This window comes from Scophthalmus maximus, chromosome 6 (assembly GCF_022379125.1).
Source record: "Scophthalmus maximus strain ysfricsl-2021 chromosome 6, ASM2237912v1, whole genome shotgun sequence".
In the NCBI taxonomy this organism is placed as follows: Eukaryota; Metazoa; Chordata; class Actinopteri; order Pleuronectiformes; family Scophthalmidae; genus Scophthalmus; species Scophthalmus maximus.
The window spans coordinates 6,161,184-6,188,819 of record NC_061520.1 but is presented as its reverse complement, the minus strand read 5'-3'; the positions used below and the strand labels follow the sequence as shown (position 1 = coordinate 6,188,819).

The window sequence follows — 27,636 nt, the reverse complement described above, 5'->3', positions numbered from 1 at the left end:
TTAGTTAGATAGAGGGATATATAGATAGATAAATAGATAGATGGATGGATGGATGTATATATCTATATATAGATATATAGATAGATAGATAGATAGATAGATAGATGGATGGATTTTTACTTTATTAATCCCAAACTGGTGCAACAGCAGCAAGTTTTACACAGCACTATTTAAATATATATACAATATATACACAAATACATGTAAAATATACGAATTGCAAAAAAAAGAAGAAGAAGAATAGAGAAGAATAATAATAAATATAAAGAATTTACATGAAATATTAACAGTAGAAATAGTGCAATAGTACAGAACAGTTGCCAGCAGTGTGCAGAGGAACATGGTAACACGAAGGGTGCAAATGTGCCGGGATTGATGTTTTATGTTTAGCTTAAAACAGAGTCCAGAGTCTGGCACTGTTCAGTTGAGCCAAGCCGAAAGGACTACAGAGTCCACCAGTGATGACGTCAGTTACGGGCCGGCTGATAGAAGGACCCAAGACTAGGACGCGGTCACGTTGTTTAATCAAGACTCACGTATGGATGCAGTCGGATTCACGTGTATTATTTGATAAGACGACACCATGCACAGAATGTAAAGCCCGATATGTTATTTCTGTCGTGTTAGTTAAGAGCTGTGGGTCATTTCAATCGAGAAAAAAATATATTTTTATTGTTTATTAAATCACTCTCAGGCACCCTTTCAACCCAAACAGCATTTTACTTTGAAAGAGCTTCCCGGAAGTCATGCTTCCTCATTGTGGCCACTTTGACGCGGACCCACGGAACCATCCCCCATCTGGAGGCTCTCCTCTCTCGGCGACATTCACCCGGCGGTGGCTCGGACGGAGGCAGCATCCGCGGATGAGGGGACAATGATAACATTTTGAAGAAAGCTGGATTATAACTTCATCCCGGTATGTGCCACTCCTCATGTTCATTCATTCGGTTCGTTGTTGATGAACCAGCTTAATTACCAGCTCCAGTATTGGCTGAACCGTTTCAAACCGCTGTAGGTGGAGAGGCGGCTTTTTCTTTAAGCGGTGATGGTGCAAAGTCCCCTGATATATATATTATATATATATATATATATATATATATATATATATATATATATATATAATATATATATATTTAATGGAGTTTGGTTGTTTTTCACAATAAAAAAATCCTACAGTTTGTGGTGAAATGCGGGAGGTGTAACTTATATACTGCGTTTCTGCCTCGTGACATCACAAAGAGTCCGGATGTATTGTGTGTGTGTGTGTGTGTGTGTGTGTGTGTGTGTGTGTGTGTGTGTGTGTGTGTGTGTGTGTGTGTGTGTGTGTGTGTGTTATCATACTGTCTCAGGGAGCATGCATAACAACATGTGCTTGTGCAGGGTCACATGCAGAGAGGAGCATGAGAAGCCAGCGCAGGCTGCAGCAGAGGGAGGGGGGGTGTTTCTCTTGATGTGTCGTGTGGGAGCAGGTAGATGAGGCCAGAGCTGCTGTGGAGTGCTGACCCTCATCTCTTCGACTGCCAGAGTCACTGTCCGCGGTTCTGAACTGTGCCGCTGGAAACAGACACAGCGCCACAGGCAGCAGGGGCCCGGATGGGACCGGGCCCAGGCCTCAGGCCTCAGGCCTCTTGATCTCAGCATCTATAGTTAGTAGAAGAGTTTGAGTTTTTTTGCGATAAAGCGGCCCGTTTGTTTAATCTATACAAAAAACTTGCCACACAAATAATCTCATATTCATTGATTTACTGTGAAACAACGCCAAAAAAACCCAAACACTTGTACTCCTGTCAACAGGCTCAGCAGATCGAACAAGCCGAGATACTTTTCCTTCTTCGTACTGTAAGAAGTTGTGCGCAGGCTATAAAGTCCCACCTCAACGTCTGATGTAAACAGCATGACATACCTCGCTGCCTATTCCCAGAGACTGTGCCTTTGTGGACGTGTACGGCAAACGTGCATACTGATGGTCTGTCTCAAAGGGATTCATAAAAAATATATGACATTAATGGCTGTGTGTGTTGCAGCAGTTGATTGGAAGAACACGTTGGTGCTGTATTATTTATGTCCCCTGCAGAAAGTACTGGAGTTGTAATGAGATCCCCCCCCCACACACACAGAAAAATCATCTAAATCTCATTTGTCTGAATCCGATCATCAACCTGCCATAACAACAAGGCTTAAACAAACACGACGCTGCTCCAGCTGGGAGTTCACCGTGAGCGCGCCAAGTGGTTGTCATTTCATCATGAAACACAATGACATCCATCGCAGCGCTCGACAGATGTTCGTTTTGCGAAGATATCACTGCCGAGGAAGACCTCCGTGTGTCCCTGCTTCTATTTGAGCGAGCGTCTAATTGGATTAATTCATGTGACACACGAGGAGCACTCATTTGATTTGCGCTCCTCTCCGCCTCTGTGCGAGGGATGACAGACGAGGTGTCATTGTTGATGTAATTGATTCGACTAAACCCCCAAGTTGTTTCTTTTGCTCCCCTTTCTTCCTTTCTCTCCGTCTTTGTCTGCGTAAATAATTTGACCGTGTTATTCCCCGTGGGGGCAGAGACGCAACAGTCTGCTCTCAATTTCCATTTGTACTCACAAGCCTGGCCACGTCACATCTGGTGCTCGCGACCCCCCCTCCCGGCATTAGACGATTGAAAGAAAGCGCAGGTCCCCTTCGGCCGGCGTGACCGAGGACGTGGCGTCAGACCGTCTGCACTTGAATCAATGCAAATAAGACATGCATCTCATTTCAGCTCCTCGGAGAATTTTGCGACAAGGCTAAGTAGGTTACACTTGTCTCAGAGTTGCGTAATGCTCTGTTACATGACTGCTGGCTGGTTTTGAGAGTGTTTTTCAAAAGTACATTGTAAAATCTGACTTACAAATATGAATTCCCACGTTTCCCACTCCTCACACTCCTTCAGCATCTTCATCCAAATTCAAGCCAGCAATCCAGTTTAGCGTCAGCCTTTCAGCAGCCAATCGATTTCTTCAGAAATGGCCTCTTTCTAGTTATTATTACTATTTCTATTACTACTATTATTATATCAAATAACATTCTGTGCCATTTGACAAAAACTGTAGGTTAATTGCACCTTTTGTTGGACCACTTTTTTATTGACAATATTCATATAAAATCAACACAGATTGTTGCTTTGGATGTCGAACTCAGACGTCAGCAAAAAGAAAAGCGCAACAAATTTGCACGCTGATGAAGTAAGTGCCAACTAATCCTTCAGGATGTGTGATCCATCCATCCAGCCGCTAACCAGCTGACGGATCTGCATCCCCGTATCTCGATCATTCTTCTCAAGCTTGTTTTTTTTTTCTTCGTGTGCCAGCTGTGATTCTGGGCCGTTCGACGGATTCTTCTCCCTGGTTCCGGTCCGAGGAAACGTTGGCGAGATGCTCTGATCTCAATTTACTGTCATTTCATTTCCATCCGCGGCAGCAAAAACTCATTAGACTAACCGCTGCAGGTTGAGGCTGAGGACTCACCGTAGACTCACTCACTAGCCCGTTGCATCATTAATGCTGCAAACAACCCATTATGTCACACTGCAAAATATCTTATGCTGAGTGCTGAGAGCGGCATCGTCTCTCTTATTATAGCGTCAGAGAACTCCGAGCGTGGTTTCTGCTGTTCATTCGGCTCCAGTGCTGCACTTGAATCCAGTACTTTGAGCTTTGTCGTGGTCGTACTCGTCGTCATTATTATGAAAAGAAACTTTTCAAGTGCCGTCGAGCGACCGCCATGTCTGTTCTCCCTAGTTTGGTTTCATTCATATTCTAAATCAAAAGACCTATGGTTACTGAAGTGATTGATGTTCAGTGATCAAAAGCTGCATATTGTTTTTAACAAGTTAATGGGATAAAATGAGTCAATCCCACTGTATTCCTGTGGGATATTTTACAGTAATATCTATGGGCAAACGCTGAAGCTGTGACACAGTTGACAGGATCCTTCGCACTCGCTCAGAGGCTCAGACGGACCAGCTGAGTGGTGAGACAGAGAGAGAGAGAGAGAGAGCGCAGGGTATTCGCCTTTGGCTCGAACCTCGGAGGTAACTGGAGCCTGAGATCGGATCCTCACAAGGGATCACGGGAGAAAAAAAAGGCCGGGGATGCATTAACGGAAAGGGCCGGATGTCTGCGTCCGGTGATCTTGTCTGTCCAGCCGATGCCGCACGTGAATAGATTCTGGAGGGAAACGGGCAGAGCTGCGATTGCATGTCAAGGCATGGTGTGTTGGGCAGCTGGTCACCGATGGAGCGACAGTCCACTGATAAGATTCAACAAAAAAAGGGTTTTCTTGTAAATATTTAAGGCAAAACTAAATGATGGTTATTGTGATATTAGGCTCTGCAAAGCTCTGATGCGCAGTTTTTAACAAAAGTAATACATAAATTTTCGTTGCAGTCGTGTATGTGTTTTTGTCTAGCGTGGCAATTTGATCTATTTTGTAACGGATTTTTTTTTATTTTAAAGACATTCGTGTTTTAAGATCTACAGATAATACTGCACAGATACACAGCATTTGTCAGGATATAGGTGGTTAAAGTTTTGTAATCCATGTATAGCCTACAACACTGAAACCGGCAGAGTAGACAATCTGCTTCCTGTTTACACCAGCCAGTGTATGACCATCATACGCAAATCATGTGAGACATCGTGTGTGACATCTTGTGATGTACATTTCAAGTGTTAGTAATAGAAGGAGATCAGTTCTGCTTGAACGCTCGTCTGGACAGAGATGGTTTCTATTCTAAAATGAACACATATAATAGTGTGGACATAACCTTGGAAACTCCTGCCCGGACACTGATTAAAAATCCCCCCTCGTGTCCACACTGTCTGACTCGGCACCTTTCACTGTGCTGCCCACAGATCCTGAATCAGCAGGAACCGACCAGCAGACTTTACAGTGCAGCAAACGGCTTCACGCCAACATGCTCGATGCGTTCGCCTCTAAATATCGTGAGCTGAAACTTCCTTTAGGTGCATCCAGGTCTGTGCCTGATGGTAAATTTGAATGCACATAGCCGGTATTGGTTAAAGGTTCAGTGTGTCAAATTTAGTGGCATCTAGTGGTGAAGTTGCACATTGCACCCGACTGAATGTCCATCGCCAGAAAACTCCTCGATAGTTGGGTTTTTCATATATTGCAGTGATGAATGTATCAATAGAAAATTGATCAACAGTTAATTTGACAATCAACTAACGGTTCAGGGCATTTTTAAGCAAAAGGGGAAACATCTTAATTTTGGACTGTTGGACATTTGAAAGGGTCACATGAGCTAAGAGACTGTCAGGTCATTTTTCACCTTTGCTCTAATGGTTTATAGACCAAACAATCAATGGAGAAAAAAAGAATCATTAGATTCAACCCTAATGAAAATCCTTCTCGGGTTACCAGTTAAATTTGTCTTTAGGTTATGTTGAATTTGTTCTAAATCCCCTAAACAACTTGTGATGATTGCTCAGAGTAAGATGACATAAACTACATCCATTGTCTACTTTTAAATGTATCTCAGCCTTGTATGTATGACTGCTGGTTAGGAATGTCAGTGGACAAAGTGCCGTCGTAGAAGTCGGCGTGCGTCTGCGTCACGTGACGTGCATGTTCCCACTCCGCGGAGCGTAGTAGATCCATCCCGACATCCGGCGGGGAAATGGCCGCAGTAGACGGTTCATCACAGAAGCGTCTCACAGCTCCAGAGGAACAAGGGGACGCTATTAGAAAGTTGTTGGCCGCAGGTTCAGCTACGCTCCTCGGAGGCTCCGGCGTTTTCAGATTTATCGTCTCGCTGAAAATGCTTCGCAGCCAAATGAGGAGGAAGGAAGGGAGCTTGATGTTGCCACGGCGACTCGGTTTGTTAAAGATGGCGTGTGCAGGACTTTGAATGACTGCGTCTGTGCATTTTGATGTAGGGGTGATAATAAGGATTATTTTCATTATTGGTTAATGTGCCAATTTATTTCCAGACCAGTAATGTCAGATAAAATGTCAAGTGTTGGTGAAAAATACAGTTTTTTTAAGTTGATGGGCAGGAAGTTGTTTTTTTATTAGCTTGTGTTGTGCAATCTGTCAAAAAAAGGCACTTTTTTCGTTCAACTAGGAAAAAGTAAAGCAGTCATTTTGTTTGCAAATAATGTCCTAAAATTATGCATTTAAAAAAAAAATCAATCAACCAATTGATCCTTGGAATTGGTCCTTGGTATGTGTGTATAGATTACAGCTGCATCCATTGATTATTTCCATTATTGATGAACCTCATCATCATCATCATCGGATAGACTTTACAGAGTTGTCATGGAATCTGAGATGTTCAGATTTGCATTGATGTCCACAGATTCTCCATCAATCAAATCAATGAACTGGTTGTCAAATCTTTACAGCTGTATTTGAGTTTTATGTTGAGTACATTGAATTGATTAATTGATTTATCATTTCAGCCCACTTTATTTTTTTTATTTTTTTCAGTTTTTATGTATTTTCTTGTGTTGATGTTTGCTTATGCAACAAAGAAACTTTTGGAGAGAATTTGTTTCTCTCTCTGTTGTTGTGATTTTTACTGCCCGGGCCGGGACGCGAACCCACAACCGTCATGATGCGCTAACCAGGAGGCCAAAACCACGGAGTTGCAGCACCTCCCGCCGGCGGGTCTCTTGAGGTGTCGGGGAGCGATGTTTGCAAACTGCCCTTGCACTGTTGTGTGGTGCGGTCCGCACCATTTTTCAGCTTCTTTTTTTCTTCATATTTACAGAGCCAGGGCTGAGCCGAAAACACCGATTTCTTTTCCGGCGCGCACACAAATGCGACAGCTAACGGACAGTGAGGAAATATTCGCCGATCTTCACAAAACGTCTATTGCCTCAGAATCGCCTGCTGCCCCTTTAAATGTGAAGAAGCTGTTACTGACCTGTACCTTCATGAGAGCAACAACAGAGGCTTCTTGTGTATTTCGTGTGTGTGTGTGTGTGTGTGTGTGTGTGTGTGTGTGTGTGTGCGAGACTCTCGTAGCTTTCAGCAGCTGCACTGTCACTGAATGAGTCACTCCATTTCGCCCACAGAGATCCCTGCCCAGTGTCGGCTTCCCTCTCCGCTCGGGGCTCAGAGCGTGAGCACACGTTGACTCCTGCAGCTGAACCAGGGGCTTCAATAAACGGCCTGTCCAACGCTGCTGCCCTGCAAAAAAAAAGAAGAAAAAAAAAGGTTATTGATTGCCAAACATTGCCAAGTGGGATGGAGAGCGCGGAGGTCCCACACAGAATATTGATTGGAGTCTTGTAACCGTGGGGCACGAGAAATTGGCTCTAGGTGGAATAGATGGTGTTTTCACAACCGTACACATGAATACTAATATCAGAGCCAAGTCTTGACCAGAAGTGTTCAAATATTTCAATAATTCAAAGTGCTTTTAGCTAAAATATAAAAGGCATCAACATAAGACATTGAGATAAAAAAATAAGAAGTACAAGATTTAAAGTGACAGTGCGGCGTATTTAGGTCTGCAACTAACAATAATTTAAATTTGTCTATTATTTTCTCGAAATTTTTATCTATTGGATGTCAGAAATTAGTAGGAAAAAAGCCTTTTGTAACTTCCCACAATTCCAAGGTGATGTCTCTTATCACCTGGCTATTACAAAGCTGGAAACAAAAATATTTAATATTTCTTTGCTCAAAAATCAGTAAAAGTTATTATAAAAATCTTTTGTGATTAGTTTTTCTATCGGCTACTTTGTTAGTCAAAATGTTGTTGCGGATCTAGTTATATATCTTGTTGGCCAATATCTGTGTCCAGGGTTTTATTCCCTCCCTATTCAGTCAACATTAAAGGTGCAGTAAAACCTAAAACAACACCAGAAGGCGCGTGTATTAAAGCGTTGGCCTATTGGATATTTTAGATCGGGTTTCCATTGAAGGCAGAAAACACGACCAGCCTCTGTTAACACGTCTCCTCCTCCAGGACGAGGAATACGACCGGACCTTTCATTGTGGCCCTGCGCAGTTGTCGTAAATCAGTTTCCTCACAATAATGGGACACAGCAAGCGGGATCAAATGGACGTGATGAGACGCCACCACAGATGGCCCGTTCTGACTTTTTATGGGGGGGGGGGGGGGGGGGGTTTCGAGGGCCGCGAGGGGCCGAGGTGGGCCTGGCCGCAGGGCTTCGACCTCAGCGCGCGCGGCTCGCGTCCAACGACGAGTGGAGTGAAGCGGTCGGCTGCTGCATCTCTGCAAAGTTTCTATCCTTCGGAGGAGGACACATGCACACCTGCCTGCTCCCACTCCTTTTATTCACATGAAAGAGCTTTGTGTGTGTGTCTGTGTAAAAAATTTTTTTTTAAAAAGGCCGTCCTCCTGAGATAACTCTGTTTTTTTTAATATTCTGTTTTTCTTTGATTTTTTTTCCTTCCATAATTGGAATTTGAAACGATTGAGCGGATCAGTCCGTCCTTTGTCTTTTCTCAGTTTCTCTCCTGCTTGGTTACGAGGAATGTGTGCGTGACAAGGGAGAGCCCTCGGCCTCCACCCTTCGCCTGCAGCCGTAGCTAATTATTGATGGCCCAACGTGTCCTCTGTGGGCTACGTCAAAGTTCAGTCAGTCAGTGCGTGTGTGTGTGTGTGTGTGTGTGTGTGTGTGTGTTTGCGTGCGCGCGCGCGTGTGTGTGTGGCAGAGGCGTGCTGGCTCGCACCATGTGTCATGGTCGCAGGTGAGCACAGACGCTCTTGAACGCCCGGTCTCAGGTGTCAGTTCTCCTTCGAAGCAGCCGGGGCGGTTTACTGTCGAGGAGCGAGCGGGCGGGCGGGCGTGGCGCACCGACGACCGCAAACCAGGTTCCGTAAAAAAACGCTCCGACCTCCAATGACGCACCCAGATGTCTACTTTTCACACTGCTACAGTCCTCTGGAGGAATATTTTTCTCTCATTGTTTGAGTTGATGTAGAGGAAGTCGCCTCGAGTTAAGGACGCGCAGGCCGTGACCTCTGTCCCGTCCGGAGGCATCGACTCCTTTCACAGCAGCCTTTCTGTCGGGAAACCTTGGACGTCCCGTGTCAGATGCCCGCACAGGGAGCATCTCCCCATTGTTCGACCGGCGGCCCTCTTTCATTCGTGTTCTAGAACGTCTGAGGCTCCATTTCCTGCACAGAAAGCGGCGGAAACCGAGTTAGCGGTCACCTTTTGCACCCGCGGATCGATTAGGCATTGGTCGCCTCGTAAAAGGCCGTAGCTGATAACCGCGGGAGAACGCTGCGCACGTACGTGAGTCCCAGTGTATTATTGATAATACATGAATAATGTAGAGGAAAACAGGAATACGTTTCAGCCACTCCCCCGTCGTCTGGCTGCCTTGGATTGGAGAAATCCTTTTTTTTTTTTTTTTATGTAGCTGCTTGAATACTTTTTTTTACAGTTCATTTTTGTTGTTGGATGATGCTTGTTTTTTTTGTTGTTGTTACTCCTTCTCTTTTTCATCGATACAGTTACACACATTTGCACCAGGGAAATCAATCGATCGATCAATTCGAAAAATCGGCCACGGAAAACGTCGGATTCTTTCTTATATCATTTTCTAGTTCCATATATTTGGTTGTGTTTGTGTTTCCTTCTTTGTTAATAGTTATTTAATATAAAGTTTGTGGTTAAACTGTATAATATCAAACCTCAATTACGTTCCTTCTTCTCACAAGAGTTTGATATCGACATCTTTAGGAATCGTTGCCAATTTATTTTTCATTGAAAATGTTTTGGTCCCCAAATCCCCATATTGGTCGGGAACATTTGGAAACATTTCGTTTTTTGACACACACATTAAACTTTCCAGTATGGAACAAATCTCACGCACGCACGCACGCACGCACACAGGTATCGGTGCAGCTCACTTGTACCACCCTCTTTTATAATCTAATTGTGTAATTGAGGATGACATGAGTTTCTCCGTGTGAGTCCGGTCGGTCATCTCGTCCATCTGTTTACCCAGCAGGGTGCATTATTGATGAATGTGGCTCTTAACATAGGACCTGAATCTGATGAGGGCGGCAGCAGCAGCAGCAGCAGCAGCAGCAGCACAGTTTGTCCTGAGGGAAAGAAGAAAAAAAAAGGTGCTGCGTTTGAATGATATGGCCAAGATCTCACGGTGCAGGTCCTGTGGTGGATGTGTGTCTCAGATGTTTGTGGATACATGACACGATGCTGGGAATTATTCTCGTCCGAAAGACAGACAGCCCAAAAAGCTACTGTGTGACTGGCAGGACGCGTGCGAGGCAACATATTTGTTTGCTGGTCTTATCGAAATATTGAGTCGCTGATTTTTGGAAAATGTCTGCCGGCTTTGCTGTGGCACTAAGGCGGCGCGGGTGCCGTGATCCATCCCTCATTGGGAAATTCATGTGTTGTTGAAAAATTCATCATAAAGCAGGTCAGTGGTGATCAGTGGCCTGTGTGTTTCTCTCCCTGAGCCAAGCAGATGATGTGGTGGCGTATGTTTTGTTTGTGGACATATCAAAATATTAAAATGAAAATATTACTTCAGTCAGTTTGGGATTTTACACTTCCTTGACTCGGTCAATCAGTCAACCTTTAAAGGTGCTTGTTCTTGTGAGCAAAAGTTAGGTATGAAAATCCTGCATTTTCTTGCATTATTCTGGTTGTCCAGGTGCATTGATTCGTGTTTTCAAAGTTGACACATTTCAGCGTGGGACTGAAAGATTTTTAAGTGTCGCAAATGTGTCTGTTCAATTCATAATTATAGTTGTGTCGCTTTAAATAGTTATTCAATGTTGAAATTAGTTAATCCGAAGGTGTCGCAACGTAATGATTCTTAGAAATAAATCATCTCCAGCCCTTTAAACATGGCAACATTACGGGGCGTGTTTGATGACGACCTCTTTAAAAAAGTGCCGTCAAGGCTGGACTCTGTAACTTCATTCTTTCTTTTAACAACTGTTTTGTTCATAAATTCCTGTCTTGGTATTTCACCTCTGCGTCGAGATAAAGTCACTTTACGACTTTGCGTTGTCTAATCATTAATCACTTTATGGCCGCCGTGTCAACAGCGCAGAAATGCCCCCTGGTCTTTTGACGCCAACTCTGATCGGCTGACGCCTCCTCACCTCGATCTCTCCGAAATCGGCCGCGGCTCAGTCCCCGCCCGGCCTAGTGTCTTCTACGCCGGCCTCCTGGAGGAATTTGCGGTTGTATTGCCATTGGAGCCTCTTGTATCCCCGAGGTCATAAGTCTCCCATACCCATATAGTGGTGGTTCCAGCTGGTGTTACTGCTGGTCACTGTCGCGAAGACAGCTGTCCAACAAAGAGCCCCGGATGGGGACAGAGCCGTGACACTTTGGCGTTGGGACTTTTAATAGCCGGCCAATCGTGCGACCTGGTGTCGTGCTTATTAGCTCTGAACTCCCTCAGCTCAGAGGATGTTCAACGTCTCTGCAGCTGACTTTACACACGAGGACACGCATGTATGCTCATTGAACGTCTCGCGCGTCCACATGGCAGCATCTCCGGTGCTGCTCGCGGAGAGAAGCCCGCCCGCCTGCGCCCCCCGCCCCCCCCTGGCCTCGCTGCTCTGTCTGAGCCCGTCGGCCTATGAACACCACAGGATTATCCCTCGCTCATTGAGAAAAAACACACACACACACACACGGACACACAGCACTCAGTCTTTTCCTGTGCTCCGGGCCGGAAGATCTCCGATCTCAGATCAGGGTGACTGGCTCCTCTCTGCTCGCTGATGCTCTAGATGGGTCAGAGAGGACGGTGGGCAAAGATAAAGGGACAGGAGGGGAAGTGAGGAGGAGGAGGAGGAGGGGGAGGAGGAGGAGGAGACGGGCTGGCTGCTGGAGGAGCCCACGTGTCTCTCTTGTCCTAGCTGTAGCCTTAGCCGCTGTCAATGGAGGACCGGGGGTAAGCTTTTGTTGTTTTTTTTCTCGCGGGGGGGCCCTCGCTCTCCCTCGCTCTCCCTCTCTCTCTCTCGGCCTTTGTCTCGGGGGTTCGACCCTCTTGAACGTGTTGATGCCGCTGGCCCGCCGTGCTGCCAGGTTGTGGTGTGTGTGTGTGTGTGTGTGTTTTTTTGGTTTACGCCGGTGCACTTGCTTCAGAGTGATGGGGATACCCGATGCCTCTTCTTTGTGAGGATGTGGGTCTCAGGTTGTACTGGGGAAAGAGGAGAACGAGTCAAGAATGAGCCAAAGGGAGTAAACCTTGGATTTTGAAGTAAGTGTGTGTGTGTGTGTGTGTGTGTGTGTGTGTGTGTGTGTGTGTGTGTGTGTGTGTGTGTGTGTGTGTGTGTGTGTGTGTGTGTGTGTGTGTGTGTGTGTGTGTGTGTGTGTGTGTGTGTGTGTGTGTGTCCCCGCCTCCACTGAATAACTCTCTAGACGGTGCACCCTGATGATCTCATGTCATCCTTTCTGTCTGACCTGTCAGTCTGAGTCAAAAGAGGGAGAAGCCCGTCAGCGGTGGTTCTCCCACACCGTGATCTGCCTTCATATAGGAGCCGGGCAAAGGGCCGTGCTGAACAAAAGCCCCCCCCCCCCCCCCCCCCCCCCCCCCGCTATGCACGCTGCTAATGGATTAACCGGGCATAATAAACACCCACTTCTCCGCGCCGCATTACGTTCTTTTGCCCCAAAGCTGTTGGCTGAGGCCACCGTTGCGATTCACCTCGATTCATTGGATTTTTGATCGCTGCTCCTTGTTGTTGCTCTCGTTCACGTCCCGCTCGCACGTCTTCCCCCGTGCCCCTTTTGTTGTGAAAAGTGGCGCCTCCATCCATCGGCCCGTGGTTGACCCACATAGCCGTGCAGCTCGCACCCCTCCCCCTGGCGTCCCGGCAGAACACACCACTGCTCCTTCCCTCTCTGTTGTTTCACGTTCGTCTCCTCAGCATCAAACCTCGTCTCCATGGCATTTTCAACGCGACAAACAAATCTAACAACATCTGGCAGTCGGCACCAGTAAACTTCACTCATTAACATGTTACATATATTTTTAAATCTGGACAAAAAATCCCTGTCAAACCACAACTCAGTTCCTCATTTCTCTGCAACAAACCCTGGTCGTTTAATGAGTCACTGCGACTGAAGAACTTCGCCATCAGATGCTCCCACAGTCACATGATGTGGTTATTGATATTTCATATTCCAGCAGAGGCTCAGTGAAACCTGTCTGCGTCTGGCATTTCACCGCACTGACATCAGCGCTGTCAGATGATCCTCGTGGTTCTGTTGTCGTCTCGTGTTTTTTTTCATTCGCCCTCATTTGCGCCTTCGTGTTTGGTTTGTAGCTCCTTCCTCTCCTGCACGCGTTCATATCCCATACGTTCATATCCCACTTCTTCTAATTTTTCCAAAGCAACCTTTTAAAAAATCTCTGTGTGGTTGTCGCTTCTCTGATTTATGCCTGTGCAGATGCCTGAACTAAAGGAAAGTAAAACGCGCCGGGCTCTTTCGTATCGTAGCGGAGCTATGCAGTCGTAAGTTGGAACAGTTTTTAAAAAGGTGTCGTGTGTTAATGTGCAGGCGTGAAACTTCTCATGTCCCAGACTCAAAACAAACTTTTACACTATGGACAGATGGAGGGAGGGAGGGAGGGAGGGAGGGATGCAGGGATGGATAGATGGATAGACATATAGATGGATAGACATATAGATAGATAGACATATAGATAGATAGACAGATAGGTAGATGGATAGATAGATAGATAGATAGATGGATAGATAGACATATAGATAGATAGACAGATAGGTAGATGGATAGACAGATAGGTAGATGGATAGATAGATAGATAGATAGATGGATAGATAGACATATAGATAGATAGACAGATAGGTAGATGGATAGACAGATAGGTAGATGGATAGACAGATAGATAGACAGATAGATAGATAGATGGATAGATAGATAGATAGACAGATAGATAGATAGACGGATAGGTAGATGGATAGACAGATAGGTAGATGGATAGACAGACAGATAGGTAGATGGATAGACCGATAGATAGACAGACAGATAGGTAGATGGATAGATAGATAGATAGACAGATAGATAGATAGACGGATAGATAGATGGATAGATGGATGGATAGATAGATAGATAGATAGATAGACAGACAGACAGACAGACAGACAGATAGATATACTTTATTGATCACAAACTTGGGAATTCTGGCATTACAGCAGCAGGTGTCAGTCCCACAACACACCATACAAACATAACAAAATATAAGAACTGCAAAAATATACAAATATATACGGCAGTAATACTAGAATAGCGGCTACACTGTATTTTCACAGTCGAAAGTAAATGCGAGTAATAAAGTTACTAAACTAATTCCGGAATGTTTCTTACAGAGCAATTTTCATCACATTTCTTAAGATCAGACCAATTAAGGCCGCGGAGAAGTTATGATTTTCTTTTTCCAACAGTCACATATAGTTTGTAATCTTATTTACGGGAGTGAACAGCTGTAATGCGCTGTCGAACGATCGAAGCGCACAAACCGCTTCATTACACAAAGTTAAATGAAACCACTAGAACTATATTCAAGTTTACTATTGAGTGAATATTTTTGCCCTTTTGTCTGACGAGGATCAAACTCTGATGAAGAGAAGCCGAGGTGATGTCAGTCACCCGTGTAGCAATCCATTCATGGATTGGTAGGTCGGCTAGTAGGTAGATGATGCAGACAGATCTTAGATTGTTTTTGATTTTCTCTCTCACCGTGGAAGTCACTTTGTGCATTTTGTCTTTTTATGAAAGTGTCATCATTCGCAACCATGTCACAGTTCTTCATTTCTGCGGCGGCGTAACGAGGTCCAGTGAGCGAGGGATGATGCCGGCTGAAGATTAGGGCCCCATTGTTCTGACAGAGGCTGGATGAGTCGACGGCACTGGACATTAATAACCAGTCGCTCCATCTATTGACACAGTCACCTCAGGGGAGTCGGCGCAGGAAATGGCCGTAATCGTTCTGGTCCGTGATTGTGGTTTGTTGAGTAGCCAACCTGAGCACTAATGACATCAGTGAAAAGTATTAGTTAGTGGGTATTAAGTATGAAGAACTTTCTACTGATTTTCACCCTGCCGCTAATGACTGAACATCTTTAGTTTTGCCCTTTTGCACAAATGTGTATTTGTTCAGTCTGAGGTTTTATTAAATATTGAAGCCGCTGTTCGACTGGAGAGAACTGGAGTTTATCGAGTGAAAACCCCAAATTCAATACAAGTCTTTTCCTCTTTTATGTCACAGTGACTCGGATCTCACTGTGCTTCAAGGCTGTTGGTCATAAGACATAAGACATAAAGGCGTCACCTCGGGCTCTGGAATATTACGAGGGGCACTTGATTGAAGATTTATTTTTGGATAATTGATTAATTGATTCGTTTCTGGTGAAAGTACAAAAATGGAGTCAATTTCGAGTATTTTCTGCTACTCTGTATTTCACCTGATTATGAAGGGAATATTTTCGGGTTTAAGAGTGTTGGACAGACAAAAAGACATCATACCCATGACAGGCATTTCTTATTAATTTTTAGACATTTTGTTGTCCAAATAACTTATGGAGTGAATCAGGAGATGAATCAGTAACAGTAACTGAAAACATATATAATCTGGGCCACGGACGGAGTCACACTATCTGCTTCTCTTTTCAAGGCGGCTTTACTTGCATTTAGTCTGCGGGGGTTAATTGTTTCCTAAGCATCTTGCATAAATGCCTCATGCGCGCTGCCCTTTTTTCCTCCCCAGTTACACAAGGACCTTCGCCTCCACTTTGAATCCGCGGACACAACAATCGTGGATATGAACGAGGAATTAAGATTAAAACTATGCCGTTGTGATCAGGAATACTTACTGGAAGAGTAGACGATGTACACGCCTGTTTCATCGCAGCACGTGAAGCCATTATTTTAGTGACTGCCGCCCTAATGCACTGAATATATATCGCAGCATTACGTGCGGCCGACATCGGAGGGTGTTTTGCGCTTCTCACGCTCCTCCGTGCTCGTCTTCTCTCACAGTGCATGAGGAGTGTCACCCTGCCGCCGACCGCCACAGCCTGAAGCCATCCTGCCAAAAATCTGGGACCATGTCTGGAGCCTACGACGAGTCCGCCAGCCAGGAGGAGACCACGGACAGCTTCTGGGAGGTGAGACTCACTGCGGGGGGGGGGGGGGGGGGGGGGGGGGGGGGGTGACAGTTTGTCTTATATTTTTTTGATAGATTAGGCCTCGCCGGGAGCCGACACTGCCAAGTGATGAACTCTCAATGAACCTGCTTCGTCAGCGGGACGAGGAGGGGGTGGGGGGGGGGGATGAGGATGAGGATGAGGATGAGGATGCAGACACCCGGGGGGGCTCGTTCATCACCTGCGCGTGGGCGAAGATTTGTAAATCTGAGCTTGTGCTCATCGGTATCATCTCATCCATCGCACACACACTGAGGCCGATCTATTGATGACCTTCAATCACCTGCAGCTAAATCATGCACGTGTGAAAATGAGAGCAATACTTTATTATTTATTCTTTTACCGATGCGGCTCTCAGTGTCAACAACCCGCGAATAACGGCTCTCGGAAATATCGACACTATTTCCTCGTCGATGGACGACACTGCAGCTTTTTTTCTCGTGACTCTGACGTCTCTTAAGTGACAAGTTCCTTTACAGGTTTTATCACTTAGCCTCATGCTGGCTTTTCTGTTCACTAGGCCACTTGTGGAATTTGTTAAAGTACATATACAGTATATTTTGAGTTTAAACGAACTTCATTTTCAGTATCTCAACTTCATTGTCCATGGAGGTTGTCTTCCCTTTAGTAACTCCCATGTTTTTTCGTGGTCGTCGTCGATGAGCCCGACTGTGGGAAATGTGGTGTTTTTTTTCTGGTGCACAGCTGCGGTTATTAAGTCTGGCTTCACTTCAGGCGCCAGAAGGGATTCAAATGTGTCACATTTCTGTAATACAGGTATTGAATATTCTGTCTTGCCTGACACTAACTTTGATTAATTATTTTTTTTCGACGTTTTTGTGGACTGTCTGCAGATGTTAAACATATGTTGACTGCTAGAAAGAAGAAGAAACCCTCATGAATGCGAAGCTGGACGAGGGGAACGTTTGGCATTCGAGCTTGAAAATCGATTAAAAAACGGACGCAGTGTTTTGTCCATTGAGCAGCCGATTATCTGTTTTAGCTTTGGATGACAGCACGTTGGACTGGGTCCCCCCCCCCACACACACACGAGATTACATAACCAACGTGAGTGCAAATAGTTAGATGTAACATGAGCAACAAGTTTCCCAGAAGTCCTTTCATCATAAATGAGAGCTGGTGACTATGTGTACAAACATAACTCTGACCATCATGCAGCTGTTGATTTGGTGCGAATTATGGATTTACCCGGCGGTTATTTCCCTCCGTCCCCCCCCCCCCAGGCTCAGTTTTTAATCCTGATCACGTCTCATCAGCCGAAGGCGTCTGCGCTCAGCTCACGGTCACTACATCACCGTCACTCACCGCATCCCGGCGGAGCCGGCGCAGTGGCTGCCTGGTCCGATCGCTGACTCGGCTGCCGCCGGCGCTTTCATTTAGTCCACATTTATTTGCCGTGGGGATTTATCCAGCGAGGATCAGGTAAACATCCATTACTCATTCGGCGGCGACGCCACTGTCACAGAGGTGTGGGACGACTGCGGTGCGAGCCGGGATCTGCTCTGTCGCTGGGCAAAGCAAACAGCTCTCCGGGACGCTGCCGCCCCTGCGTCCTCGGGGGGAGTCGTGAATGATTTGAAAGGAACCCACCCCTCCAAGACCCATCACACAGAGCAGCAGCATCATCAGTCTATTCAGTGCAACACTTGCAGGATGAGAGGGGAGTTGCTTTTTGGGGCGACTACACCCATAGACTGTGTATAAAAAAAATGGACGTAGCAGTCACCAGGTGCGGAAAGTGAAGCCAACGTGGAAGTGGCTGAAACCTGTATTCTCTGGAATGACCAGCAGAGGGCGACTCCGCGGGTTGCAAGAAAAAGAAGTCGGATTCTATAGAAGTCTACGAGAAAGTGACTCATTCATTGCGTCAGGAAACATTTTCCTGAGGAGTTAATTGCATGATTGAGCATCATGTTCATTGAGTAACTTATGGTCTCGTTTAGAGTAAGATAGACGATAAAGCACCGTATGCATTGGAGCGTGGATACAGCTTGACTGACAGCTGGTTATTGACAGCTTGAAGATGGCGCCGGTCAAAATGCTAAACGTTTGTCAGACGCGTTCACACCAACAGGAACATTTCGGATGACACATACTGTGGTATCTGGGGAGGGCATGACTATAACTTGCTCGCTGTGAATTTTGCAGAGCTTCTCCTGCTGTGGACATATTCTGGAAATCTTAGGAGGGGGCCGGCAGGAAAAGTTCCGGAGAATGTGCGGCCTTTAGTGGAAATGTCCTAAAGCGGCTTTAGTAAACTTATCTCTGCATGAAGTCGTAGGAACGAGCTGACACTGGCTCTTTCTTCACTTGTACAACCAGAGGCCCTCGCGAAAGCTCTTTAATTAACATGCAGGTTTTGTTACCGTTGGTCTCACAGCCCGGACAGACTTTATGCAAAGATCGGCTACTTAACACGCAGATGTGGAAGCGGCATTGATCGTCTCATCCAACCCTCAGAAGGAACGCAGCTACACGTCGACCTTTTCCTTCAGTACGTCCCATTTGAGGCGAGGCGTACAGCAAATCCATACCTGACCCCAGATTAAATTACCAGGGCAGGCCCACGGGCAGAAAACAGTACAGTCTTCAAAGGGGAACACGAGAAAATAAGTCACTTGAGACCTGTTTTTTTTTTCTTTTCACATCAGGTTGGAAACTACAAACGCTCGGTGAAGCGGATCGACGACGGTCATCGGCTATGCAACGACCTGATGAACTGCATCCAGGAGCGGGCCAAGATCGAGAAGGCCTACGCCCAGCAGCTGACCGAGTGGTCCAAGAGGTGGCGGCAGCTGGTGGACAGAGGTAGGAGGCGTCCGCCACGGCCGGTGATCGATATCAGAAGGCTTTCGGCGTTTTTTTAAACCCGCCCTTTCGTTCCCCCACCAGGACCTCAGTACGGCACGGTCGAGCGCGCCTGGGTGGCGGTGATGACGGAGGCGGAGAAGGTGAGCGAGCTTCACCAGGACGTGAGAAACGGCCTGGTCAACGAGGACTTTGAGAAGGTGAAGAACTGGCAGAAAGACGCCTACCACAAACAGATGATGGGAGGATTCAAGGAAACCAAAGAGGCGGACGAGGGCTTCAAGAAGGCCCAGAAACCCTGGGCCAAAAAGCTAAAAGAGGTGAGGGAGTTTCTTTTTCGTCGGACTGCGGAATGATTGATTTTCGAAGTCGGTCGACCCAAATGAAAAGCAGGTTCCTGAGTTTGTTGTGAAGGTTCGAGGCTTTGAATTTCTCTATCTCGCCGACTGCCACGAGTGATGAATGCGATTTAGTTTGTGGCGTTGACAGCTTTGAAAAATTACAGTCACCACAACATTGTTTCTGAGAAGATATGTCGCTGTAGAGTTTCTCTGATATTATTTTTCAGGGACATGAGCCACACAAATTACTTCTTTCTTTTCTTTTGCAGTTGCTGACACATGTCTCTCGTTACTGAGTTGAGGTTTTCAAATCTCTTCACACGTTCAGCACAGCAGCGTCAATGTGGACTAAACTGTGGATCACATTCTTAGAGGCTTAGACGCAAAATGCATTGAAAATTCATGATCTGTTTTATTTATATTCAAAAACTTTAAATAACTACAACAAAAAATAGATAAGACTGTGATTCACTACTTTCTGGTAGATTTTTATCTAAAAAGAAATGGGGAAAAAATGATCGACCATGATTGAAGAGGCCAAAATGATCACGTTATCGGTAACATTTTCAAAAAGTACTGATAATTTCATTTCAAGTTTTATATCAAAATAAAAAATATTTACGATCAATGACAATAATTATAACAAACGTTAACATTGAAGAATGAAAGCTTTAGCTCACTAAATAAGCCCTTTTTTCCCCACAAAGAAAACGTCTTGTAATGAAGACAAGGCTTTGAAGACCTTCACTTGTTTTAGCTTTTGAATTGTGAGTAATTTCCGCCTTTCTTTATCCAAAGTGCTAGTAAATAAAATATCTTTAAGTTTTGGACTGTTAGTCGGACAGAACAAGACGCTTGACAGCATTTCTCACATTTCTCATACATTTTAAAGACCCAGGCATCAATCAATTGACCCTGAGAATAACTTTCAGGTGCAGTCCTATGTTATTTATGCTGTTTTGTGTGCATATTTTCTCCACACACTATGTCATTCGTACAAAAGATTTTCCTTTTTCCTCCACCAGTTTCATCTGTTTTATTTTGTGTACCCCCCCCCCCCCCCCCCCCCCCCCCCCCCCGTAGCTCGAGGCGGCCAAGAAGTCGTACCACATGGCCTGCAAAGAGGAGAAGCTGGCCTCCACCCGAGAGGCCAACAGCAAGGCGGATGCCTCCGTGACGGCCGACCAGCAGAAGAAACTCCAAGAGAAACTGGACAAGTGCAAACAGGATTCACAGAAAGTGAGAACACTTTTGCTGCCGCGGCAGCTCCACCGCCGGGCCTGTGGCATCATGTAAAGGCTATTTTTTTCCCGGAAACCAGAAAAATGTAGAGCTGGTTTTCCCTGGGCCAGTAAATGCAGCATGGCGGAAGTCAGTGTAGCAGACGTGTCACCGACTGAATATCACACCTCGCTCCCTATCTCCTCTCCGTCACTGCTTCAACACGAGCTGCTCCGCAGTGACGTGGACTCTGACCTCGACCTTCACACTCACGAACCGTGATTCTACTTTGTGCTCGAAGACACGTCGCGTTGTCGACAGGATTCACTTTTGAGCACAGAAGTCACCGGTCCGATTTTTATATTTAAGATATATTTTTTTCAAGATTGCAGATGTTTATCGTCACACCGGTTATAAAAGTGCGTCTGTGTGAGAAAAACTGGAGGGTTCAGCTCCATTAAAAAGAAAGAGTTAAATTGCAAAAGTGAAGTAGTTAAGTAATAAAGGACAGAACAATTATAATGTATAGAGTACTCTGTACAAATACATAAGAACCAAAAAAATGTAATACATTAAATCATAATATATAACCAGTCCCTGATTCCCGTACAACATTGCGAGCATGTTAAGGCCCACAATAAAACCAATTCATAATTCCAAAGAATAATATGATTTCAGTGGGTCCTCATCTGTCAGTGGCTCGGGCCCTAATAAAACTGTATTTCGATAACACTTATCTACACCAGAGGTTCCAGAGTGCTTTAGAAAAAACATGGTAACAAAATAGCAAAATAACAAAATAAGAAAGATAACATGAAATAAAATACATTAAAAAAACGTTCAAACCAGTTGAAAATCAAAACTACAGTGCAGTGAAAACTTGACAACATGTAAAATATTGCACAGTGTTTGTATGTCACTCTTGTGTGCATCTCTGTGTTGAGCGTTTTCTACAGTTTGTTGATCATTGCACATTTGTTGCTCGGCACTTACTCCGCGGCGCTGAGAGTTTTGTCGCCCGTGTCCCCGTCGCAGGCGAAGGAGAAGTACGAGAAGGCTCTGGACGAGCTGAGCAAGTGCACCCCTCAGTACACGGAAAACATGGAGCAGGTGTTCAACCAGTGTCAGCAGTTCGAGGAGAAGAGGCTGGGCTTCCTCCGAGAGGTGCTGCTGGACGTCAAACGCCACCTCAACCTCACAGAGAACCAAAGGTTTGAGACGGTTGAAGTCCTTAAGAAACGATGAAAAAACGCAGCCGTCGGCTGATCCTCACTCAAACGCTGAAGCTTTGCTGGTTTTTTTTCTCCCCCTTCTCCCACAGTTATGCGACGGTGTACGGAGATCTTGAACGCACCATCACGTCAGCCAGCCCGCAGGAAGACCTGAAGTGGTTCAGCAACACCCACGGTCCCGACATGCACATGAACTGGCCACAGTTTGAGGTACAGAAGTGCCATCTCACTAATACACCCTGAGGACATTATACTGTCTCTGGAGACCTGCAGAGTGCTGCACAATTATCAATATTATATTGTTATATTATTATATAATAATCCCTGTTTGACAGGAGCAATAATGATAAAGATGGAAGAGAAATACACTCAGCTGCCGGTTTATTAGATGCTCTACAATGCAAAAGTTACACAATATCCATCCATCCATCCATCCATCGTCTACCGCTTTATCCCTTTAAGGGTCGCGTGGGGGTTGGAGCCAATCACAGCTAACACTGTGAGAGGCGGGGTTCACCCTGGACAGGTCGCCAGCCTATCGCAGGGCCACATACAGAGACAAATTCATTCACTCTCACATTCGCACCTACGGTCAATTTAGAATCTCCAATTAACCTTAACCCCATTCTGCATGTCTCTGGACTGTGGGAGGAAGCCGGAGCACCCGGAGAGAACCCACGCATACACGGGGAGAACATGCAAACTCCACACAGAAAGGCCCTGGTTGGTTTGAACCAAGAACCCAGAACCTTCTTGCTGTGAGGCGACAGCGCTAACCACTACGCCACTGTGCAGCTGTTATGCAATACATCTTACCTTATAAATAGAAGGTAACTTAACAAAAGCAGAGACATGACACGACCAAAGTCAAGAATATATATCAAAAAACCGTCAACAACAACATGTTTACTTTTTTCATAAACCAGCTTCTGAGAGTATATGGCTGATGGGGCCGAAAACACCAGGTCTAAACCCAAATCTTGTGTTTTTGCAGGAATACAACCCAGAACTTTCCCACAGCATCTCGAAGAAGGAGAAGTCAAAGAAAGGCAGTGATGGAGTCATGCTGACCAACGTCACAACGGCAGCGGACCACGCTCAAGCTGGAGACCGTGGGAGGTAGAGTCCGGTCAAATTGAACATTTTGTGTGTGTGTGTGTGTGTGAATCCTTTTGCGAGTCCATTAAAAACTAGAACAAATAGCAAAGTACAACCTGGAAAGACACAGAGTTAACGCACAGAGTGGCCGTTAAGTATACGCATGTAATGCTGGTTAATGTTCTGCTGACATGCGTGGCGTTCAGTGTCAGCAGCTACGAGAAGAACCAGGCGTTCACGGCCTCCACAGAGTGGTCGGACGAGGACCAGACGGCGCCCAACTCGGGCAACGACACCAACGGAGGGACGGACCCCTTCTTCGAGGACGGGGGCGTGAGAGTGAGAGCGCTGTACGACTACGACGGCCAAGAGCAGGACGAGCTCAGCTTCAAGTCGGGTGAGCGTCGCACACGGCGACTCGGACTCGGCATTCCCCGCTGCTCCAGTTACGACTCGAGCTCAACGTTTGGTTTGCTCAAGCACAGTTCCTGTGAGAAGAGCATTTGATCTAAAGTAAAGTTATACGCCGCAGAAAAAAAATCGTGTCAGCTTGGTACCAGTACAAGTTTTCTTCTTCTTCTATAGCTGCTTCAAGTCCAGACACTTTCCTGAACTTTTTTCCGGACGGGCTGCGTGCGAGAACACAAAGGTTGCACTTTGTTTCCTTCCGGCCCCCCGAGTAAAATATCTGGACAATGTCCGAGCCCATGTGAGGACGGACACAGCAGGAAAATTCACGATAATAGTATATTCGTTAATATATATCTATCGATAATAGGTAACATGTCAGTTACATGTAATAGTGTTTAGCCATATTTTTGGCAAAACGTTTTTAGTCATGAGTTAGGATACCGAGCATGAGGATTAGACAAACTCATTAACGGTCAACTGTTTCACCACTTTTTTAACAACACAACCATCCTTTAAATACCTCATGTTGTTTGAGGCTACAATGAGCAAGACTGTTGTTGCAACATGCGGCATCAATCTGAAAAAAAGCACCATCACTACATTAGCCAAAAACAGAAATCCCCCCCCGGCTTACTATTTTATACATGCTTTCACGTTTGATTTCATTTTCTACAAAATGTATATATATGTATATATATATATATCAAATTAGCAATTATAAATGATATATATATGTATATACTCTCATCTAACATTTATATTGACTGAGTTTACAAATGGATTAGTGCAGTTATGCTGTACCTCAGTAGTTGTTTGGGCGGGTGTGAAAATACTGTGGAGAAGCTCTATCTAATAAAAACGGATAGAATGTAAAACAAATGAAATCAAAACTTATCAAAACCATCAAGTAGAATTAACACTGATGAAGTGTTCCCTCTCAGTAGACATATTTAAGGCTAAAGGATCTCTTCTTTTTATTTAATTTGATTAAATTTGTATCATTTTAATCCTGTTTCATTTAATGTCATTTTCTTTTATTCTTGTTTTATTCTTCTCCTGTACTTTGATCAACGCTGGTTGTTTTGCATATGATTTGTAAATCAACTTGACTAGAAGAAGAAAAAATCTCACCCTGCTGTACATTTCTGTCTCTCGTGGATGAAGGGGACGAGCTGACGAAGCTGGAGGAGGAGGACGAACAGGGCTGGTGCAAAGGTCGCCTAGACAACGGCCAGCTGGGTCTCTACCCGGCCAATTACGTGGAGCCGATCTAGCTGTTCTCCAGCGGAGGAGGAGCGCTTTTCTCTCATCGCAGGGCAAAAAGCAAAAAAAACAACCCAGACTGAACCGTCCAGTCACAACCGCACATTTGCCAGAGACTATTTTTTGCAGAGCAAAGCTTCCTCGTCCTCTCGGTGCTCGGCGAGCTGTCGTCACCGTGGCCCCCGTCGCAGACAAGACTGAACTGAAACGAAACCGCCCGCACGCGCTGCGACCGAAGCAAAAAATAAATATATATCTGAGTTCCCTCTGTGCGTAGCCGTGTGTTCAAATCCGACTGCGACGCTCACATGCCATACAGTCTATCCTCTCATCGTGATATTGATATGGCATCGTCGGTTGTGCCTGGACAGCGAGAATGAGCCACGCATTGTGCATTTCATGTATATATTTCAATTTTTTCTTTTTTACATTCTGGATGCTTGCACAGTCATTGAATACAGTATTTTCTTCCTTTGTGAAATATTTACGTGTTTAGCCCTCATGAGAATAGTTGGACAAACTCATTTGCTGTCTTTCTGAGAGTGGGATGAGAAGATCGAAATCATAATTCATCACTGTTTTTAACTTTTTAAATTTTCCATTATTCATTTGTTTCATTGCCCCCCCCCCGGTATGTTTCTGTGTCTCTTCTGAGCTTTTAGTCTGTTCGCTGTGGTTCAGTATGTTCTCTGTTTTTATCTGTCCCCTGCTTGTATTTATATATGACATTTTTTAATTTAATTGGCTGCCCATCTTGACCAGGAGGCAGAAGAGATATTGAAACCGAATGGGACCTTCCCGGAACACAGTGCATTTTCCCTTATTCTCTTCCGGCAGACCTCTTCTCTTTTGAAATGGAAATACATTCTCCACCCAACTCTGCACGGATTGTTGTCATTGATCCGCCGCTCGCCGACGATGACGCGCCCGTTGAAACATTCTCACCTTGTCATCGACTTTCTCTTCCTGCTTCGTCTCCACGTGTATGGCGACGTGCATGGAGACGTGTGTTAACCATGCAGCTACTGACACTTGTTCATCATGAGCGAACGCCACTGCCTCTGTATCATCCGCTTCCGGCTCCTGTCTCTGTGATCACGTGCATGCTGACGCTCCCCGACTCCGTTTACCGCTCTGATCTGAGCTCATCCGGCGAATGGCCTCAATTTTGTCTCCACCAAATTATCGACAGATTATGGACTTGATTAAAAACTCTCATCAGACGATGATAATGTCATTGATTTGAATCGTGTAACACTTGTCGATCAGTTTCACCGTGAGCCAAAATGCAGGCTGTATTACTCTATGTTTAAATATTTGGGTTTAAATCAGGGAAACTTAATCGCACCTCATACAAAGAAAGGTTAGAAATGCATGCGGCAGTGCACTACGTGTTATGTGAGACTGGTCCGTTACTCCTGGTAACCACAGAGTGTCGGTGGATGCTACTTCCGCCCGCCACGCTGAAGAGAGGACGGGTGTTCTCTTACTGATGCGGACGGAGAGAGCGGCAGCGGGGAAAAAAGCAGAAAGAGGATCCGTCTCTGAAATATTGATGAGACGGAGGTCAGAAGGAAGGAGGGACGTGTCTCTGGCTGAGGAGTTTATGCCTATGTGTGCTTTGAAAAAAAAGAAAAGTGTGTGTTGCTTTTTGTTAACACTGGATTGAGACGAGAGGTGAAGTGAAAACTTCCTCTCCGAGAAAATCCGCCACCCTGCCGCTGCACGGACTCTCAAGCAGTCACGATGCACAAAGTGAGAGAGAGAGAGAGAGGGAGAGCCACAGGATCTGACTCCAGGTCGTCCAGCTCCGTTTACACCGACACAGCACGCAGGCCCTTTCTGACTGACTATGGAACGACCTCAGCGTCGTAACTGGCTCAATGCACATCAATCTTTAACTGGGCCTGTGTACAAGGGGTTGTGCAGACGCGTGCAACGGCCGCAGCCACTGAAACCCTCGGATGTTAAATCGTATTTTTGAAAAAGAAATTGCTCGAATGCTCCCTTTTTTTTTCCTCTCTTTCTGTCCTTTGCTCATGTTGACCTGCAACCCAACATTGACCTGCAAATGTGGAAGGAAAACCTCTTCCTCTTCTTTTAGCGTAGTGCTGTGATTTCCGAACTGTAGTGCCTGTTCATCCGCATAAGCAAGAATAAAAAGATGTCATCAGAAAATCATCAGAGGCACAAAGGAGCGTCTGTGAACCCGAGATGAAAACATAAGTAAAGACACACACACACACACGCGCACATGCGCACACGCACACACGCACACACACACACACACACACACAGTTAAAAGTCCTGCAGCGAAACTTAATTTTTCGTAAACTACTTGAAGTATCAAAAGTAAAAGTACAATATAGTATTTCACTGTTGTGGAGATAATTTAATATAATATCATTTCATTTAATGACTTTTATATAGTGGTGGGGTTCATTAAATCTAATATCACAAGCTGTAACACCTCTATCTGTACTTACAGTTACGAGCCAGGAAGGTTTGGAACAACCGGTTTAATACCCGACGACACAGTTGAATTCATTTTTTTTTTTTTGTATTTCATATTTTTGATTGATAATATCTCTAAATCAATATATTTAAAGGAATAGTAAGTGTGACTTGCAGCTGTAGCTGCCAGGTGAAAGCAGTGGCATAGTAAAAAGTACAATACTTACTCTGTGAAAGGCAGCATGAAACGACCCCTACTCAAATAAAGTACATGTATCTTCAAATTGTACTTTAAGTGCGGCACTTGTGTGAATGCACTTTTTAAGAGATCGATTCAGGCGGAGGCTGCGGCCTCCACGGGTTTATCTTCACCACGGTTCTCCGGCACTAGAGGTCAGCAGTCAGCAGTCGTCAGCTCCCTCAACACACACCGACCCGACCGCCAGATCACGGGCCAACTAAACTTCCCACAGTTGCCTCTTTGAGTTTCCTCAACAGGCACATCACTCGTCAGACCCGTCAGTGACACGCGAAAAAGGTCAATTGGCCGCCTCTTTGTGGCGTAATAACTGAATCA

The 27,636-nt window shown here is 45.3% G+C and overlaps 1 protein-coding gene across 7 annotated transcripts; it reads left to right on the top strand.

Annotated features, from left to right (window-relative positions):
* The first annotated feature begins 375 nt into the window (after positions 1-375).
* pacsin1b (protein kinase C and casein kinase substrate in neurons 1b) lies at positions 376-26,786 on the top strand. Of its 7 annotated transcripts, XM_047332341.1 has the most exons (11): positions 376-916; positions 7,080-7,221; positions 16,044-16,171; positions 18,883-19,039; positions 19,124-19,359; positions 20,464-20,619; positions 21,637-21,812; positions 21,923-22,043; positions 22,828-22,952; positions 23,138-23,328; positions 24,507-26,786. In XM_047332341.1, the coding sequence occupies exons 3-11, from the start codon at positions 16,112-16,114 to the stop codon at positions 24,614-24,616; spliced, it is 1,332 nt and encodes a 443-aa protein (XP_047188297.1). In that variant the 5' UTR covers positions 376-916; positions 7,080-7,221; positions 16,044-16,111; the 3' UTR covers positions 24,617-26,786. The 7 variants fall into 7 exon arrangements, with proteins under 7 accessions (XP_047188297.1, XP_047188295.1, XP_035486292.1 ...); XM_047332339.1 differs by lacking the exon at positions 7,080-7,221 and having other exon boundaries at positions 377-916; XM_035630399.2 differs by lacking the exons at positions 376-916; positions 7,080-7,221 and adding an exon at positions 8,703-8,727.
* The last annotated feature ends 850 nt before the right edge of the window (positions 26,787-27,636 follow it).